Source organism: Diceros bicornis, chromosome 25, assembly GCF_020826845.1.
Source record: "Diceros bicornis minor isolate mBicDic1 chromosome 25, mDicBic1.mat.cur, whole genome shotgun sequence".
Lineage (NCBI taxonomy): Eukaryota > Metazoa > Chordata > Mammalia > Perissodactyla > Rhinocerotidae > Diceros > Diceros bicornis.
Genome location: NC_080764.1, coordinates 11,852,137 through 11,868,631, shown reverse-complemented (window position 1 = coordinate 11,868,631; position 16,495 = coordinate 11,852,137). Strand labels below are relative to the sequence as shown.

At 54.8% G+C, this 16,495-nt stretch overlaps 2 protein-coding genes across 4 annotated transcripts in view; one reads left to right on the top strand and one right to left on the bottom strand.

Moving 5' to 3' along the window:
- MICALL1 (MICAL like 1) overlaps positions 1-7,639 on the top strand; it is a 28,268-nt gene extending 20,629 nt beyond the window's left edge. The window contains exons 10-16 of the mRNA XM_058568385.1: positions 698-829; positions 1,760-1,886; positions 1,991-2,081; positions 2,237-2,310; positions 4,790-4,904; positions 5,083-5,129; positions 6,209-7,639. Of these exons, the coding sequence (XP_058424368.1) occupies positions 698-829; positions 1,760-1,886; positions 1,991-2,081; positions 2,237-2,310; positions 4,790-4,904; positions 5,083-5,129; positions 6,209-6,330 (708 nt within the window). The 3' untranslated portion in view covers positions 6,331-7,639. The remainder of the gene's footprint in view (positions 1-697; positions 830-1,759; positions 1,887-1,990; positions 2,082-2,236; positions 2,311-4,789; positions 4,905-5,082; positions 5,130-6,208) is intronic.
- A 1,423-nt stretch (positions 7,640-9,062) lies between these two features.
- On the bottom strand, positions 9,063-16,034 carry C25H22orf23 (chromosome 25 C22orf23 homolog). 3 transcript variants are annotated; one of them, XM_058568396.1, is made up of 6 exons: positions 15,896-16,034; positions 15,003-15,065; positions 11,051-11,233; positions 10,225-10,356; positions 9,906-10,006; positions 9,063-9,695 (listed from the first exon to the last, which is right to left on the bottom strand). In XM_058568396.1, the coding sequence occupies exons 1-6, from the start codon at positions 16,032-16,034 to the stop codon at positions 9,624-9,626; spliced, it is 690 nt and encodes a 229-aa protein (XP_058424379.1). In that variant the 3' UTR covers positions 9,063-9,623. The 3 variants fall into 3 exon arrangements, with proteins under 3 accessions (XP_058424379.1, XP_058424378.1, XP_058424380.1); XM_058568395.1 differs by having other exon boundaries at positions 9,605-10,006; XM_058568397.1 differs by lacking the exon at positions 11,051-11,233 and having other exon boundaries at positions 9,605-10,006.
- Positions 16,035-16,495: the final 461 nt, after the last annotated feature.

Genomic DNA, 16,495 nt, shown 5'->3' with positions numbered 1-16,495 from the left:
GGGTCTCCCCAGAGGGACAGAAAAATGTAGGGCTCTGGGTGCATGGAGGGGGTGCAGCAGAGGATAGGGGTCTTTCCTGGGCAGGAGGGAGCTACCCTCCTTCTCCATCTGCTGCTGGATGGAAGGTAGGATCCCTGCTGTCACACTTTCTGGCTGGGCGATGCTAGGCAAAGAGCTTCACCTCTCTGAGCCTGAGAGTCTCTGCTGGGAAAAGGTGGTTGTGAGTCCTGAATGAGCCACTATAGCTCTGTCTGGCCCTAAACTCCTGACCACTGCCCCCAGTGCTGGATGGCTGCCCCAGCCCTGAAACAGATGCTCACCCTCGCTTGGGCCCTTGGGAAGTGCCTGACTTTGAGCCAATTACTTAACCTCTCTGAACTTGAGTTTACTCAGCTGTAAAATGGGCATTACAATACCCACCTGCCAAGTGGTTGTGAGAACTAAATAAGAACGTATGAGTATCCGGTGCAGTCACCGCACATGAGAGGTGCTCAGACATGGAGTGTTTGTTGAATGGCTAAGTGCATCAGAGACTGAATTCTGGGAGATGCTCTCTGCCTGGGCCCTCCTCCTCTGAAGGCAAGTCCTCCTGCCCTGGGCTCCAGGCCTGTTTTCCATAGTCCCACGTGATCCAGGCTGCTGAGGTCTAACTGCCCCGTCCCCAGGCTTATCCTCTGTCATGTCTCCCTGCCTGTAGTCTTCCTGCAAGGAGAATCCTTTTAACCGGAAGGCATCACCCACAGCATCCCCAACCACAAAGGTCACCAAGGGATCCAAGCCAGCAAGGCCGCCTGCCCCAGGACACGGCTTCCCTCTCATCAAGCGCAAGGTACTGGCTGGGAGCTCGCAGATGTCCAGCTGCCTGGGCCTCTGCCCTTCGCAGCCTTAGGCTCAGGACTCTCGAGAGAACGGGCTGTCTGGGCAGCTGCCCTCAGATGTCGGAGAGGGGGCACTTGGGTGGCCCAGCTGGAAGGTTTAATTCGCTGCTGTGGGGGGGATTTCGATTAGATCAGCTGTTCTTTTTTTTGTGAGGGAGATCAGCCCTGAGCTAACATCCGTGCTAATCCTCCTCTTTTTTTTTGCTGAGGAAGACCAGCTCTGAGCTAACATCTATTGCCAATCCTCCTCCTTTTTTTGTCGCCCCACCCCCAAAGACCCAGTAGATAGTTGTATGTCATAGTTGCACATCCTTCTAGTTGCTGTATGTGGGACGTGGCCTCAGCATGGCCGGAGAAGCGGTGCGTGCCCGGGATCCGAACCCAGGCCACCAGTAGCGGAGCGCGCGCACTTAACCGCTAAGCCACCGGGCCGGCCCTAGATCAGCTGTTCTCCAGCAAGAGCAGTGGGTGGTGCATTGAACTTGTTACTAGCAATAGTTCAAGGATCAAAGTGCTCACATGATATACTTCTAGTTAAACAGATTAGCGTGTTCTCAAGTTTCTCTCATAGGGTCACTTGCTCACATTGTGTTGTCATTTCTGGAGTGGCAGAGAAGTGGGAGGGATTGCCATGAGAGGCAGGAAGTTGTGCCTCCCTCTGGGTGTGCCTGTCAGCGCTGTGGCCAAGGGCGTGGAGGTTATCCCCAAACCAGTTCTGCCCCACACTGGGATCCTGCCTCTGGCCACACTGGGGTTTGGGACAGAGCCAGGGCCCTGGGCCTGTGGTGGCCAGTGCTGGCCGGAGAAATGGCAAAGCTCCTAGCAGCAGGCAGGTGGGAGAGGTGGGCTGTTCTTCAGGTGACCAGGGCGTTGTTGGGCAGGTCCAGGCTGACCAGTACATCCCCGAGGAGGACATCTACGGAGAGATGGACACCATCGAGCGCCAGCTGGATGCCCTGGAACACCGTGGGGTTCTGCTGGAGGAGAAGCTGCGTGGCGGGGCAAACGGTGAGGGAGCTGCTGGGAGGGCCTGCAGGGTGGGACTTAGGGGCGGCTCCTTTGAGGGCGGGAACTGCTGCCCACCCTGGCCTCAGTGGGCATCTGGCTTCCAGAGGGCCGTGAGGACGACATGCTGGTGGACTGGTTCAAGCTCATCCACGAGAAGCACCTGCTGGTGCGGCGGGAGTCGGAGCTCATCTATGTGTGAGTCCTCCCTCCCCCCGGCCCCCTGCTCCCCTCCTGGGAATCCGGGATCTTAGAACAGAGAATCTTTCCCGTCTTCCCCCATCACTGACAACACAGGGTAGGGCAGCCGCGCATGGGACAGAATTCATAGTCGGCTTGTTCCCACCCTCTAGCTTCAAGCAGCAGCACCTGGAGCAGCGCCAGGCCGACGTGGAGTATGAGCTGCGGTGCCTTCTCAATAAGCCAGGTGAGTGCAGCCACGTGCACTCCTCTGCCCCAGGGCCTGCTGGCCTGGAGGAGTGGGCCCCGTTCTTCTCTAGGCTGCAGAGTGGACGGACAGACAGAGCCCTGATGAGGATGCACAGGCAGACTTGGGGAACAGGGCCAGAGGAGAGGGCCAGGAGATGCCGTCTGGGTCGTAATGGGTGATAAGTAGGCTCGAGCCATGGCAGGAGAGAGAACAGCGTGGCCAGGGTGCGGGTATGGACACACGTGCTGTCAGGGATGACGGGCTCACAGAGAGCACCAGGCCCAGGAGCAGACCAGCCCGTTTTGGCCGCCCCCTCTCCTGGAACATGTGGGTCGGCAGGTCCTCAGTGCAGAGGGGTTCAGGGCCCAGGGCTGCCCCAGATGAGTGGGTGACAGTGATGCCTGTCCAGAGGCAGCTCTGGGCTCACGGCCATCAGGTCAGAGCATGGCAGGACCTAACCGGTGTGGGGAGGTGGGGGAGAGGTGGAAGGACCACCTGCACAGCATGGCTCAGAATGACTCTGGGAGGGAGGGATGGACGAGCTCTGAATGGTGGAGGGGCAGCAGGAGGGACGAGTGGAGTCACAGTCCTGTGTTGTGGTGCTAACGTGCTGGGGAGGGAGGCCAGGGGAGGGTGGGCAGGTTTCTTAGCCTCACTGAGCCCCAGTGGCTTCACGTGTAAGACGGGATGAAGGTACCCACTCTGTAGGGTATTCTTGGGACGAGGAGATAGTGGATGTGGAAACGCTGTGTCTTCTGAGGGGCAGATGGTATGGTCGATGGTTATTACGTGGCTGAGCTGGGGTCTGTGGCCATGACATGGAGTAAGCCGCAGACTGTGGAGTGTCCAGAGCCGGGGGCCAGGGCTCTTGACCACTTCCTGTGGCCCAGGTGGTGGGCATCGTTGTTCCCATTTAACAGATGAGGAAATGCAGACCCAGAGAGGTGGAGTCTTGCCCACTGGTGGTGGAGCTGGGCTTCCATCCATGTCTCTGACAGGCCTGTCCCTGTGCACACAGCCCTCCTGCCGCTGGGACAGTGGCCCTGTTTCTTTATTGCCTGGGGAACTTGGGAGGCCGGAGTGTCCCTGGGGAAACCACAGAATGTCCCAAACTTCTGCTGCCATCTATGAGTCACTCCCAGATCTCCTGGAGGCTGGGGGCGTGGCAGTTACTCAGAGGGAGCCGCAGCGCCACCTGGTGGCCAGAGTGGGCGCAGCACCCGTGTACCCCAGGCCAGCCTGGCCCTGGGCTTATTTTTTTTTATTTTTTATTTTTTGTGAGAAAGATCAGCCCTGAGCTAACATCCATGCTAATCCTCCTTGTTTTGCTGAGGAAGACCGGCCCTGAGCTAACATCCGTGCCCATCTTCCTCCACTTTATATGGGACGCCACCACAGCATGGCCTGACAAGCGGTGTATCGGTGCGTGTCCGGGATCTGAACCCGCGCCGCCAGCAGCGGAACGCACACATTTAACTGCTACGCACGGGGCCGGCCCCTGGTCCTGGGCTTATTGTGTTGCTTCTCTAGGCCTCTGTGTGGTGCCAGCATATCCTGGACTGGGGACATAACTTACCCAGGCCCCAGATTTGGGAAGTGACAGAGTAGGTTGTGAACTGGGGTGGTGACTCTGAAGCCCATGCTGTCCCCAGAACTATGCTGGGCTACCTGTTCCTGAGTTTTGGCAAGGTGAGGCAGAGGGGGTTGGGGCATGGCTGAGGGGGCCTCGGGATGTTTATTCTGAGATGGGGAGGCCTGTGGTGGCAGATGTTGACAGGGAAGGCCCCCGGGAGCCTGTGGGCTTGGTGAGAGGAATACAAGGTGCAGGTGGGCCCCCGAGGGTGGTCCTGTGGGAAGGCTCGAGTTCTTGAGAGGAGGCTGGAGGGGCAGCAGGTGTATGAGACATCAGGGACACCTGGCTGGGCTCCCTGCCCCCAGGGTCCCCTCTAGTCTGCTCTCCTTCATAGCGTTAGATGAATGCCCCAGTATGCCACTTGGGTCATGTTGCTTCTCCTGCATGTGGACCCCTGGGGTCCCTGTTATCTCCCCACCCCTGCCCCACTCTGGCTAGCCGCCTTTGGAGGCTCTGAGCAGGCCCAGCCAAATCCTGCCTCCTCCAAAACCCACCAAGTGAACCTTTGTTGAACAGGTGGGTTTCACCTTTGTGAAACAGAAGCAGGAAACTCTTTGGCACTGCTGGTCTCTGTTCTCAGGACGCGTGTTGTGCTGGTCCTCCCGAGGCCCCTGGAAGGGTTTTTTGGGAGGCAGCCTAGTGTCCTTGGTCTCTTCTATAACAACCTTCATTTCTCCAAAAACTTGCAATCCCCACCCATCTGGGCCCCTCCTTCCTATCCTCTAGGATCTAGCCCGGGCCTGGCCCGCAGCCCCCTTAGCACTTAGGCACTGGTTTCTGGCTTCCTGAAGACAGGAGGGTTTCTGCATCACTCACACTCCCAACAACTTTCTCCTTGGGCAGAAAAGGACTGGACAGAGGAGGACCGGGGCCGCGAGAAGGTGCTGATGCAGGAGCTTGTGACCCTCATCGAGCAGCGCAACGCCATTGTCAACTGCCTGGACGAGGACCGGCAGAGGTGACATGGCTGGGGAGGGGCTCCCCTGGGGTCCTCGGGGGAGGGGCCCAGAGCATGCTCGGCCAGCCCTGCGGTCACTGCCAGCGATCCCAGTGCACCCTTGTTCAACTTGGTGTGTACTCAGAGGCTGGAAGGTCCTTCTTCCTGTGGGACACTCAGCTTCCCTTTCTCGTTTCAGGGAGGAAGAGGAGGACAAGATGTTGGAAGCCATGATCAGGAAGAAAGGTGAGGCCTCTTGGGGCTCTGGTCCACTTGAACTCGTGGAGGGTGGGGGCAGGTTGAACAGAGGGTTGGAGTGGGCGCTACAGGGATAGTGTGTGCAAGCTCCCAGCTTCTGTTTTGCTGGGAAGGACGTGTGTGGCAGGGCAGGCCAGCCTACAGCCAAGAAGGCCGTGGCCGGGGCTGGGAAGGTGGGCGTGGGATGCCCTGGTCCCCACAGGGAGGACTGTGATTCATGGGGAGCACTCTCCCAGGGTGGTTTGCCTTGGGCTCTGTGTTCCTCTTTGAGATCTGCTGCTGGTCTTGGAGGGGTCTGCGGGCTCAAACAGCAGTGCCTGCCGGGGACAAGATAGTGCCTGGACTGGTTCAAAGAGCACTGGATGGGAGTCAGGAGACCTGGGCTTAATCTTGGCTCCACCCATGACTCATTCTGTGGCTTTATGGTTAAGTCTGGACTCCAGTCAGACTGCTGGGCTTCCAGCCCCAGCCCTGGCGCTTACCAGCTGGGTGACTCTGAGCCAGCCACGTCACCCTCTAGGCCGCACTGTCCTTGTCTGCAGAACGGGTGATAGGGGCACCCCCCTCAGGCGTGTGTTGAGTGAGGACTGCTGGGATAATGTGTGTAAAGCACTTAGCCCCAGGCCTGGCCCCTGCAGAGAGCTCAGTTGGGGTTAGTCGGTTTCAAAACCCACATTTTCCTTGTCTATAAAATTAGGGGCTAGGACAGATGATTTCTGAGGTTTCTTCTAACTCTGACAGTCAGTGTTTGTGTTGTGACCCACGGAGCTGTGAGCCCCAGCCTAGGAGAATGGAGCCTTTTAAAGATAAATTTATGCCACGCTTCAGAGTTCCCAGACTGTTTCCCAGAATGGGAAATCCGTTTATCTCCAGGTCCTTGCCGGAACCCTGGGAGAGGGTGTGGTTCCCATCCTATAGGCAAGAATCAGAGGCTCAGAAAGGTGAAGTGATGCCCGAGCTTCCACAAGAGGAGGTGGTGGACCTGGGCCCAGCCCACCGGCTGGCACTCCCAGGCCTTCATCTCTGCCCCCTGCCTGCCCTGATGGGCTCCCCTTTCTGCTCTCCAGAGTTCCAGAAGGAGGCTGAACCCGAGGGCAAGAAGAAGGGGAAGTTCAAGACCATGAAGGTGCTGAAGCTGCTAGGAAACAAGCGTGATACCAAGAGCAAGTCCCCCGGGGACAAGAGCTAACAGCGAGGGCCGCCAGCCGGGGACTCCCACCCGTCCTGTCTTGGATCCCGGGCTGTGCTTGCTGGGGGACACCTGCTTCCCTTCAGGATCAGTCGAGAGGAAAGATGACTTACGGGGAGGGAGCCTTTGGGTGGCCTCTCCCTCCTCAGGGTCCTCTGGCTGGTCTGGGCCAAAGTTTTCTTCCCTCTTCTCTGAGCCACAGGCAGCTGAGGCTCAGCCCTGCCCAGCCTGGTTCTGACGACTCCAGATGCTGTGACTGACCCAAGGAGCAGGCAGGGTCCTGAGTCCAGGGGGCAGCAGCAGCCGAGCACAGCTGCCCCTCGTCCTGCCCAGCCCCTGCTGTGATAGACAGCTCCTTGGTCCCTCTTCCCTCTTCCCACATCCAGACGGGATTCTTAGCTGGCAAAGTCCTGACCCGAAGGTCCTCCGAGGCGCGAGGTCTGTCCTTGGTTGGCCTCTGGCCTGGTCTCCTGCCTCTAGGGTTCTGCCCCCTTGGCAGGCCAGCAAGCAGGGCTTGGTTGCATTGGCTTCTTCCTGCCCCAGCCCTGCCTCTGAGTCCCTGCCTTCCTTTCTAGGGCAGGTGGCCCTGAGTCTGTTTCTCTGCACTCAGGAGCTCTATTTATGAAGTCGCTGATTAAGTTTGAGTTAGTCACTGTGTCCTCAGACACGAAGAGGCCTGATGGACAGAACCCTTCCTCTGTCCTTGCACATTCTAGGAGGTGCTTCCCTCACCTCCTCTGGTTCCATAGGAACAAGACCTCACGTCCCAGGACACGGGACTGTGATGGCGTGCTGGGTGGGTGGGTGCCCTTGTGCTGAGTCCCCCAGAGAGGGCCTCTGGGTGGCAGGCCCCCAGCTACAGTTCTGGTTCCTGATCAGCTGAGGGGCCGTGCTTCATGTAGGTGCTAATCCTGGCTCTTTAACACACTGTAGTCCGGCCCCTCATTTAGGCTTGTCCCCACCACCCCAGGGCTCGGGGATGGGGGGCCCATTGTCTCCTCACACCTGTCTGTTGTTTGTTCTCTCCCGACTTGTTGCCACCAAAGGACTGACGGCCACTCCCCCACTGGGATGGCTGTGGGAGAGGAGGAGCTGAGGGGACAGCGCCTTTCCCCCCGGGAATGTGTCCAGCAGCTCTTGGTCGAAGCACTGTTGCTATAAGCTATTTCTGGGGGCCTCCAGGGCCCCTCGCCTCAGCACACCTCTCGGGAAAGATCGCACTGTATTAACTCGCGGGGTTTTCCTCACCGACAATAAATGGAGACAACCTCAGCTGCCTGCCCTGCAGCCTCAGGGTGCTTTTCCCTCAGCCAGGTCTGCCTCCTTCCTTGCCTCCACCGCGCCTTGTGGCCGGGCATCTCTGGTTGCCCAGGAGGGCCATCGGGGGCCTTGGCCTCACTGCCTACCACTGGGCAGGACCCCCTTCCTCTGCAGGGAGAGGTGGCTCCCACACCTGTGTAGCCTCTGGCAGTCAGTTTCCTTCCAAACGTGCCTGTTGACCTGGAACTGGGGTCACCCACTCCAGAGCCTCTCAGGGGCCCAGCAAGTAACACACATGAACTGGGCTGGGTGGAACCTGAGGGATGGCTCCGTCAGGCTGTCTAGGTGTCAGGAGACTCGGGTGGTGGGGACTGGGGTGAACTGGGGTGTCTATGCTACAACTAGAGGGGGAAGTTCTTCCTCACTTAAGTCAACTGTAGCCTATGGGGATGCGGGCCCAGTGTTGCCAGATCGTTCCATTTTTCAAAAGAAGCTAGAAATCCAGATTGTGTGTGTGTGATTTGTAAATGTTGGCAACTAGTCTGAATTTAAATCAAGGGTAGGCAGTGTTGTCACGGGTGGGCTGAATTTGTCCTGGTGTTCTCCATTTTGCTGCCTCTGGGCCATGTGTTGGGGTCTTTGAGGTAGAGGATGGCTGTCCTCACCATGCTGCGCCCCCTGCCCTCAGGTTCTGGAGAGTTTGTGGACACAGCCTCCTGATGGAATGTTCCTGAGCCAGCCCCTGATCTGGCCCTCTCTGCTTATCTGTTTGAGGCTGCAGGGGTATGTTTATTCTGCAAACCAAAACTTAGGTCATGTGGCCTGGGGGATTATATGAATCCCTCCTGGTGGCAGAGATGGTTGAAATTTCCAAAATATTTTGATTTATGGGGATGGGAAAATAACAGAATACCAGAGAACGGAGGGCTCGTGGTTGTCAGAAGACGTGGGGACTGCCGTGTACTGTCTGCCAGGCCCCAGGGGCTGCTGTTGTGGTCATATGTCTCCTCAGCAGCCCTTTGAGGCAGGGCCCCACAGACGAGCAGTCGGAGGTGAGGCTGGTCTTGCCCAAGCGCACAGAGCACGGGCTGGGATTGGAACTCCAACGCCAGGGCTCTTTCCGTCTGGATCCCTCCCCCTCCTGTGTGTTTCTTTCTCTGGGCTGCAGGGTTAGTGGGAAGACATAAAGCTCACTTTTAATCCCGAGTAGGCTACTTGCTAGTTAACTGACTTTGGTTACAGTATTTTGGTAAGCTTCAGTTTTCACACAGGAGTAACCAACCATCAGAGGGGTTTACTGAGAATTAACTCAGAGTGACATTCAGCACCTACCACAGTGCCCGGCCATGGGGTGCTCAAGAAGTGTTGGTTCCCATTTCCACTTGAAATATGCAAACAGCTAGAAACCACCTGTGCTTGAAAAATTCTAACTCCTTGAACAAATAAGCCTTATTCCTCTGAAAACAACAGTGTGTAATGACCCACGTTAAACGTGTTTTATTGGCCAATTAATCAAAGCGGTTAAACATTTGCCCAAGGCTGTAAGAAGTCAAAGAAGCAGGTCCTAAGACAGGTAGGAAAAAAGGAGTCATATTCATTCCTGAGTCCAGAAAACGGCATCGCAGGACACAGTGGGTGCAGGTGGTGGGCAGAGGGCCCGCTGGATGCCTTAGACACACGCCCAAGGTGCTGAGACGGGGGCCTTGCTTTCACTGTGTATGGGGCTCCTTCCCCAAGAAAGACTCAAAGTCGTGTGTATATGTGTGTGTGTATCTGTGGTTGTGGGTCTCAGAGGCTCAGCTGACCCAGGATCCCTGGGCAGAGTGTCGAGAAGAATCAGCTCATTCTCTGAGATGTGGTCTGTTTTCTAGGGTACTGTGTATGCCCAGGGTACCCTCGGCCAGGGCAGTGCGACCATTTGACATGGTTAAAGGCCAGGGTGGGTGGGCTGACCTGGGGATGACCCTGCTTGGCAAGGGGGTGGGCTCCAGTGGTTGAGGTTGGGCTACCCCACCCCCGTCTCTGGAGACAGATTAAGCAGTGGCCAGAGCCTTCCTAAGTTCCTCACTCCTCTTGTGGTCAATGTCTTCCATTTCCCGAAGTTTCTGCAAACAGGGCATCGGGGAGAGCTGGGTCTGAAGGTGGGAACTCTAGGAGTCACACAGATGCGAGGCTGGAGCTAGACTCCTGGACCCTCGGCCACAGCTGCCCCTCTTTCTACTCACGTCTCGTGCTCCACACTCCTGGTGGACGCCTCCCCTCCCTCTCATCCACAGCCAGCTCCCCTCTGGCTCAACCTCTGTTGCTTCTCCTACCTGGGAGATTTCAGCAAGGATGATCCCTCGGTACTGTCTGCCCTGCCCCAGCGCCTCCATGTCAGCCAGGAATTCTTTCCTCTCCTGGATTTCTTTCACCACTGGACAGGGAGAAGGGCCGTCAGTGTACAGGGCAGTGGGGGCCACAGGCTCCGGGGAGGGGTGGTGGGGCGGCGGGTTGCCTCTCTTGGGGAGAGGAAGCAGTTCTGTGGTCAGTGTTTTTCACTCTTTGGCCCCTGGGGATTACCCCCCCTCCCTGATTCTGGGTCCCCTCCACGTGTACTCCCTCCCCAGCATCACTGGCCCATCAGTGACTTACGTTCTTCAAACCGGTCCAGCTCAGGGGCTGGGTCCTCCTGTTGCACAGGAGGGGGCTTTCTTTTCCGTTCCTCTGGGTCCTTCCCGGTGGCAAAGATATTTTGGAGTCTTCGCTTCTCCTTCTCCAGATCTCCTGTAAGGCCCATAAATAGCCTAGTTAAGGTGTGCAGGGCACTCCCCATTCGTGGTCTGTGTCCCTAGTTGGGCACGCTTGCTCCAGGGTGCCTGGTAACATGGACGGGGCTTCTGCAAACCCAGCACCTTCTACCCTGGGTGCTCCTGAGCTTGTCACGTCCAGATAGGCCAGAGGGGGAGGGGTTGAAAGCCAAGAAGAGAGCTTGGTCAAAATCCACATACTTCTTTGGTGCTGAGCAAGGCTAAGGAAACTCAGTGATCGCCGCCGTGGCAGCCCGTGCGTAGAGGCAGCATGCAGCTGTGGCAGGGGCCAAGATTTACGTCAGGTGCCAAGTAGGAAACGGGGACGAATGGCTCCGTGAAGTAGGCTGGAGTGCAGAGGAGCTCTGGGTTCGAGGCCCCGTGTGAGCCTGAGCGAGTAGCGGCCGTGAGACCTGACAGCCAAAGATTCCTCAGAGATTGACAGAATCCAGTTAATTGTTAGAGAGTTCTGGGAAAATTTTTCAAAAGGACCACCTAATGGTTTCCCCTGTACCCTGAACATCCCTAAGCTAACGTGTGCCAAAGCTCAAGAGCATTGCTGTAAACAATTTGATTAGACACCTGCCCTGTGGGCTGCCTGTCCCCCACCCCTGTCGCCCCCCTCCTGGAGGGAGGTAGAGGAGGGGCTCTCATCAGGGCCTCTCACTCACGGGTGGCTTGAGGCTTGAACTGCTCGCGGCTGTAGGCCCCGTTGGCTTGGCACATGCTGGCAGGCCGGAGCTGGGAACGGGCCGCCAGGATGGGAGGCAGGTAGGTGGCTGGGGCCGGCTGCTTGGAGGGCAAGCCCCTCTGGCTGGATGTTGGGCTGCACTGTAGGGGCAGAGCGTCTCCTCCTGGGGAAGGAAGGGTCGGGGCAGGGGTCCACCTGGCGTTTTTTTTTTTGATTTATAAAAGTGATCCCTGCCTGTTATAACAAGTCAAACAGCACAGAAAAGTCTTCCTTTCTCCCCTCCAATCCCCGCCACTACAATGATTAATGATAATAATTTGGTGGTCTCTTTCCATACTTTTTGATGCGTCTACAAACATCTTCAAAGATAGATGTGCATATATGAGATTCATTTTTCAAACACTGGGTCATACTGTCTTATATTCTATAATAGACTCTTCACTTAACAATTTATCATGGACATCTTTCCAGATCACTCTATTTATATATAACTTATTTTTTTTTTTTTTTTTTTCTTTTTTTTTTTTTTTTTTGTGAGGAGATCAGCCCTGAGCTAACATCCGCCAATCCTCCTCTTTTTTTGCTGAGGAAGACGGCCCTGGGCTAACATCGGTGCCCATCTTCCTCCACCTTATATGGGACGCCACCACAGCATGGCTTACCAAGCAGTACTTCGGTGCGCGCCCGGGATCCGAACCAGCGAACCCCGGGCCGCCGCAGCGGAGCGCGCGCACTCAACCGCTTGCGCCACCGGGCCGGCCCCTATATAACTTATTTTTTATAGCTGCATACTAGTTCTTAGAATGGATGCATTATTTATTCGACTAGTCTCCTAGTTTCGGAGATTCAGGCTGTTTCCATTTTTGTTACTACTTTAAACAACGCTGCAATAAACATTCTCGTACATCAAGCCTTCCTACTGGTGCTTTTGTTTCTGTAGATGGATTCTTGAAACCTGCCTGGTCCACGGGCAGGGAGGGGTGGTTTGATGGTGATAGACACCAATCCCTCCTCCTGTCCCTCCCCCTTGCCTTGACCCAGATCTGGGGCTCCTCCCCCAGGCCAGCCAAGTGTGTCCCCTCCTACCTGGCTAACTGGCCTCTCCTCTCAGTTGCCCTAAAGCCCAGCTCAGAGCAGGCCCCACCCCCTGTTTTGATCCACCCCTGTCTACCTTGTTGACCTTTCCAGCTGCCTTCTGTCATCCACCTAGCAAATACGTGCCAGGCCCAGGACACTGGGGGTAAAGTGGTGAGTAAGATAAAGTCCTGCCCTCGTGGCGCTTACATTTGGGGTGTGGAAGATGCTAAAATAAGTAAAACATATCGTATGTTAGATGGTGACAGTACAGGGATGGAGCAGTGTGTCTGAGCAGGATTTACAGTTTTAAATAGGGTAGCCAGGGAGGACCTCATGAAGAGGGTAACGTTTAAGAAAAGACCCAAAAGTGGTAAGAGCCAGCTGTGCAGATATTTTGGGGAAGAGCTTTCCGGGCAGAGGGAAAGGCTAGAGCAAAGGCCCTGAGGTGGGAATGTGCCTGGAGTGTCTGAGGAACAGCCAGAAGGCTAGGGGGCCAGGAAGATGGAGCAGAGTGGAAGTAGGGGTCAGAGGTCACGGGGGGCAAGAGGAGTACAGGGCCTTGCAGGCCTCCAGAAAGACTGGCTCTTACTTTGTAAGGTGGGAAGCCACCACAGGGTTTGAGCGGAGGAGTGGCATGACCCCTTTGGCTGCTGCTGAAAATACAGTGTTGAGGGCAGGGGCAGAGGCGTCAGAGGCGGGATATGGTCTGAAGGTCAAGCACACAGGACTGCTGATGATGTGGGTCTGGGAGAAAGAGAACGGAGTCAAGGAAGACTCTGGGGTGTCTGTCCTGAGGAACTAGAAGGATGGAGCTGCCATTATTTCCCACTCCCATCCCCTTCTCACCCCTCTACCTGGAGCCACACCACAGCTTTCTCTCTCTGTTGTGAGGAGATGCCATGCCTCCTAGAATGTCCCTCCTGCTCCGTCCACTCCCTATTTCTGGCTGTCCAGTGCCAAATGCTACCTCTTCCTTTGGCCCATTCTCAGCAAATAATTATGGCCCGAGGAATTCTGGAAGCTTAGGTGAAGGAGAGGAATTTGTGGCTTGCAACAGAATTTGAACCAGCCCTCAAAACAACAAGTAGGATTTGGTTAAGAGGAGAGAGGAAGAGAGGGGATTCTAGGAGAAGAAAGCAGACTCAACATAGTGCTCGGAGGCAATTTTTTTTTTTTGTGAGGAAGATCGGCCCTGAGCTAACATCTGCCAATCCTCCTCTTTTTTTGCTGAGGAAGACTGGCCCTGGGCTAACATCCATGCCCATCTTCCTCTACTTTATATGGGACGCTGCCACAGCATGGCTTGCCAAGTGGTGCATCGGTGCACGCCCGGGATCTGAACCGGCGAACCCCGGGCCGCCGCAGCGGAGTGCGCGCACCCAACCACTTGTGCCACCAGCCCGGCCCCTGGAGGCAATTTTTAAAAAAGAAAACTAAGGAGAATAAAACTGCCAGGTGAACCCGTAACTTGTGTTGGCCTAACCACTAATGTAATTAGTCCTTCAATAAATGTCGAGCACCTACGAGCTGGGGCTACCGTGGTAAACAAGGCCGACACAGTCCTCGGTCTCCTGCTATTTACTTTTAGTGGACTTTCTAGCACATTCTCTTTGTAGTCATGCTACAGGGGACACCAGATTATTAGTACATTACTGAGTGTGGAGATTGAGTTGTGTGATTCGGCTGTGTTGTGGCTCTGGCAGCCTGAGTTGTCCTTGTCCACAAGGAGAAAGGAGATCTGACTTCTGAACTGGCCTGATGGAGCCTCCCTCCCCCAGCCAGTGCTGGGCAGGCACTGCCAATATTTGCCTCTCTGACTTTCCCTTCCCTATGCTTCTTTGGTTGATCAGATGCTCTCCTGATAAGCACATTCCTTCCTGAGAGAAGGCAATAGCTTTCAGTAGATTCAAGTAAAACTTAGCAGGCTTGGACCTTCTGACATTCTCTCTGTTAAAGACAACTTTACAGGGCCAGCCCAGTGGCTTAGCGGTTAAGTGCGCGCGCTCCGCTTTGACTGCGCAGGGTTCGATTCCGGCCGCGCACCTACGCACCGCTTGTCAAGCCATGCTGTGGCGGCCACCCATATAAAGTGGAGGAAGATGGTCAGGGATGTTAGCCCAGGGCCAGTCTTCCTCGGCAAAAAGAGGAGGATTGGCAACAGAGGTTAGCTCAGGGCTGATCTTTCTCAAAAAAAAAAAAAAAAAATTATAAAAAAAAAGAGACAACTTTACAGATCTCTGTTCTGATCCACTAAATGTTGATTCAGTTAAATCTCAGAAAGCAAGGTTGTTTTCAAGATCGTAGAGGGCAGCTTGCTATTGTGCCCATGGAATTCCACTTTTTGTTTTCCTTAAAAATAAATAATACAACATGTGGTCAGAGGTGAGCTGTGGAAACGTTTTGCATATTTTTCCTAAGTTGGAATTCTGCCAATTACCTTGTTTCTGCTAGCTAAGCTATGAATGAATAAAATGATGAATAAGACACACACAGTCCTCTCCCCTGGAGGACTCACATGGTGTGTGTGTAGGAGGGAGGGACAGATTGCAGACTTGACAGTGTTGAGACTATGTGGCTGGGCAGGAAGTCTCTATTGGGCTGTGATCTCTTGAGAAGGTCGGCTAGAGCTGGACTGCAGGAGGCTTGCTGTGTCAGGACCCATGTCTGGGGAAGAGGCAAAGGTCCCACAAAGTCAATTCCCCAGGAGCAAGGGTCAGAAATACTATTCAATTTTTTTTTTTGGTCTTTTTAAATGACCTCTTTTTAAAGAGGTCCCCTGCCCCTTATGTAGAGGAGTATTAAAAATGTGGCCCAGAACCCCTCTGCCCAGGAAGCCTCTGTGGACTGCCTCTTACTTTTCATGGTGTCCATGATGTGGCGCTGTTGGAAGTTAGTCAGTCTGGATTCCTTCATCATCACTGCAAAATAAAGCATTCTATGAGGCCTCCTGGGCTGTAGGCAGATGCCCTCGTCTCCCTCTATTTAAAGTTAAAACTGTATCACCTCCTACCCCCATTCTGCACCTGGTTACTCCCACTCTCCCTTTCCTGCTTAATTTTTTTTCTGTAGCACTTATCACCATCTAAGTTATATATATTTTACGTATCATGTATTACCTTCCTAGTAGAATATTAGCTCCAGGAGAGCAAGAATTTTTGCTGTTTTTTTAAAAAAATTTTTTACTGCTGTATCCTCAGCACCTAGAACAATGCCTAAAGCACACAATGGCCTTTTAAAAATTTTTTCTTGAGTGAATGAATGAATGAACAAGTATTCATTAAGCATATGCCAGCGGCTGGAGCTACAATTGGGAGCCAAAACAGGCACAATCCCTGCCCTGATGGATTTCACGAGCTAGAGGGTTAGAAGGATATTAATCTAATGGACACACTAAATATCTGATCACAGGCTGCACTAAGCCCAATGAAGGAAAAGGTATTTGGTAGTATGAGGGCACATAACAGTGGGTTCCACTGTGGTGGTGGTGGATAGGGAGGAAATAAGGCTTCCCTGGGGAACCTGAAAGTGTGATCTAAGGGATGCATAGGAGTTAACTCTAAAATTCTTAGTTCTTTGACTTTTGGCCACTTGCAAGTTGTAGGATCTCTGAACCTTTCTGAACCCCAGGCTTCTTATCTGTAAAACTAAAATAGCAATCGCTAAGCCATACATAGGTCATGTAGGGGAGAAGTGAGTTACACAGGGTAACTGTTACCACTGCTCTTCTTGTGTCCTTCAGCGCACTGACCTCTGAGCAGCTCACAGGTCCTCCGGGAGTAAGTGGCCGGCTTGGGGCAGCGCCAGAAGCCTGTTCCTTTGGTCACTGCCTCCACCCTCTCCTGGGAAGCCATGGGAGGACCTTGAGGAGGGAAAACGCAATGACACATCCATGTCTCCCAGGTCCAATCTTTGCTCCCGCATCCCCCAACACCATCCCAAGTCTGGGAGCGGGGTTCGGGCCGCAAGAGACTCCTGACGCCGCCCGTCAATACTGTGACAGTGCCCGATTCTCCTACCCCGAACAGATACACAAGCAGATGCACACACACGGGAACCGAGACCTTAGCTGAACCCGGCGCCTGTGGCAGGGAAGTCCCCTTAGGAGGAAGGGGGCATTAGGATAGCGGTGGTTACGACAGAGCCCATTGGGTGATACGCCAAAACTGAAACCTCACCCTAAAGTAAGACCCCGGCGGGGTGCCCCTGTCCCCACAGAGAGCGGCGCGGGCTCCAGAGACCGTAACCACTGCTCCACCGCGGCACCCTCACCGGGGCCCCGCAAAAATACTTGGAGATCTCTGGCACCAGAGCCGGCAGCTAGACGCTCTGGCTACCATGGTAACGAGCA

Coding starts and splice junctions, on each gene's coding strand:
- C25H22orf23 (XM_058568395.1), bottom strand. CDS start 16,034: ATGTGTCATTGCGTTTTCCCTCCTCAAGGTCCTCCCATGGCTTCCCAG. Junction 15,066..15,895: donor GACCTGTGAGCTGCTCAGAG/GTCAGTGCGCTG, acceptor TTTATTTTGCAG/TGATGATGAAGGAATCCAGA. Junction 10,007..10,224: donor GCTGGACCGGTTTGAAGAAC/GTAAGTCACTGA, acceptor CTCCCTGTCCAG/TGGTGAAAGAAATCCAGGAG.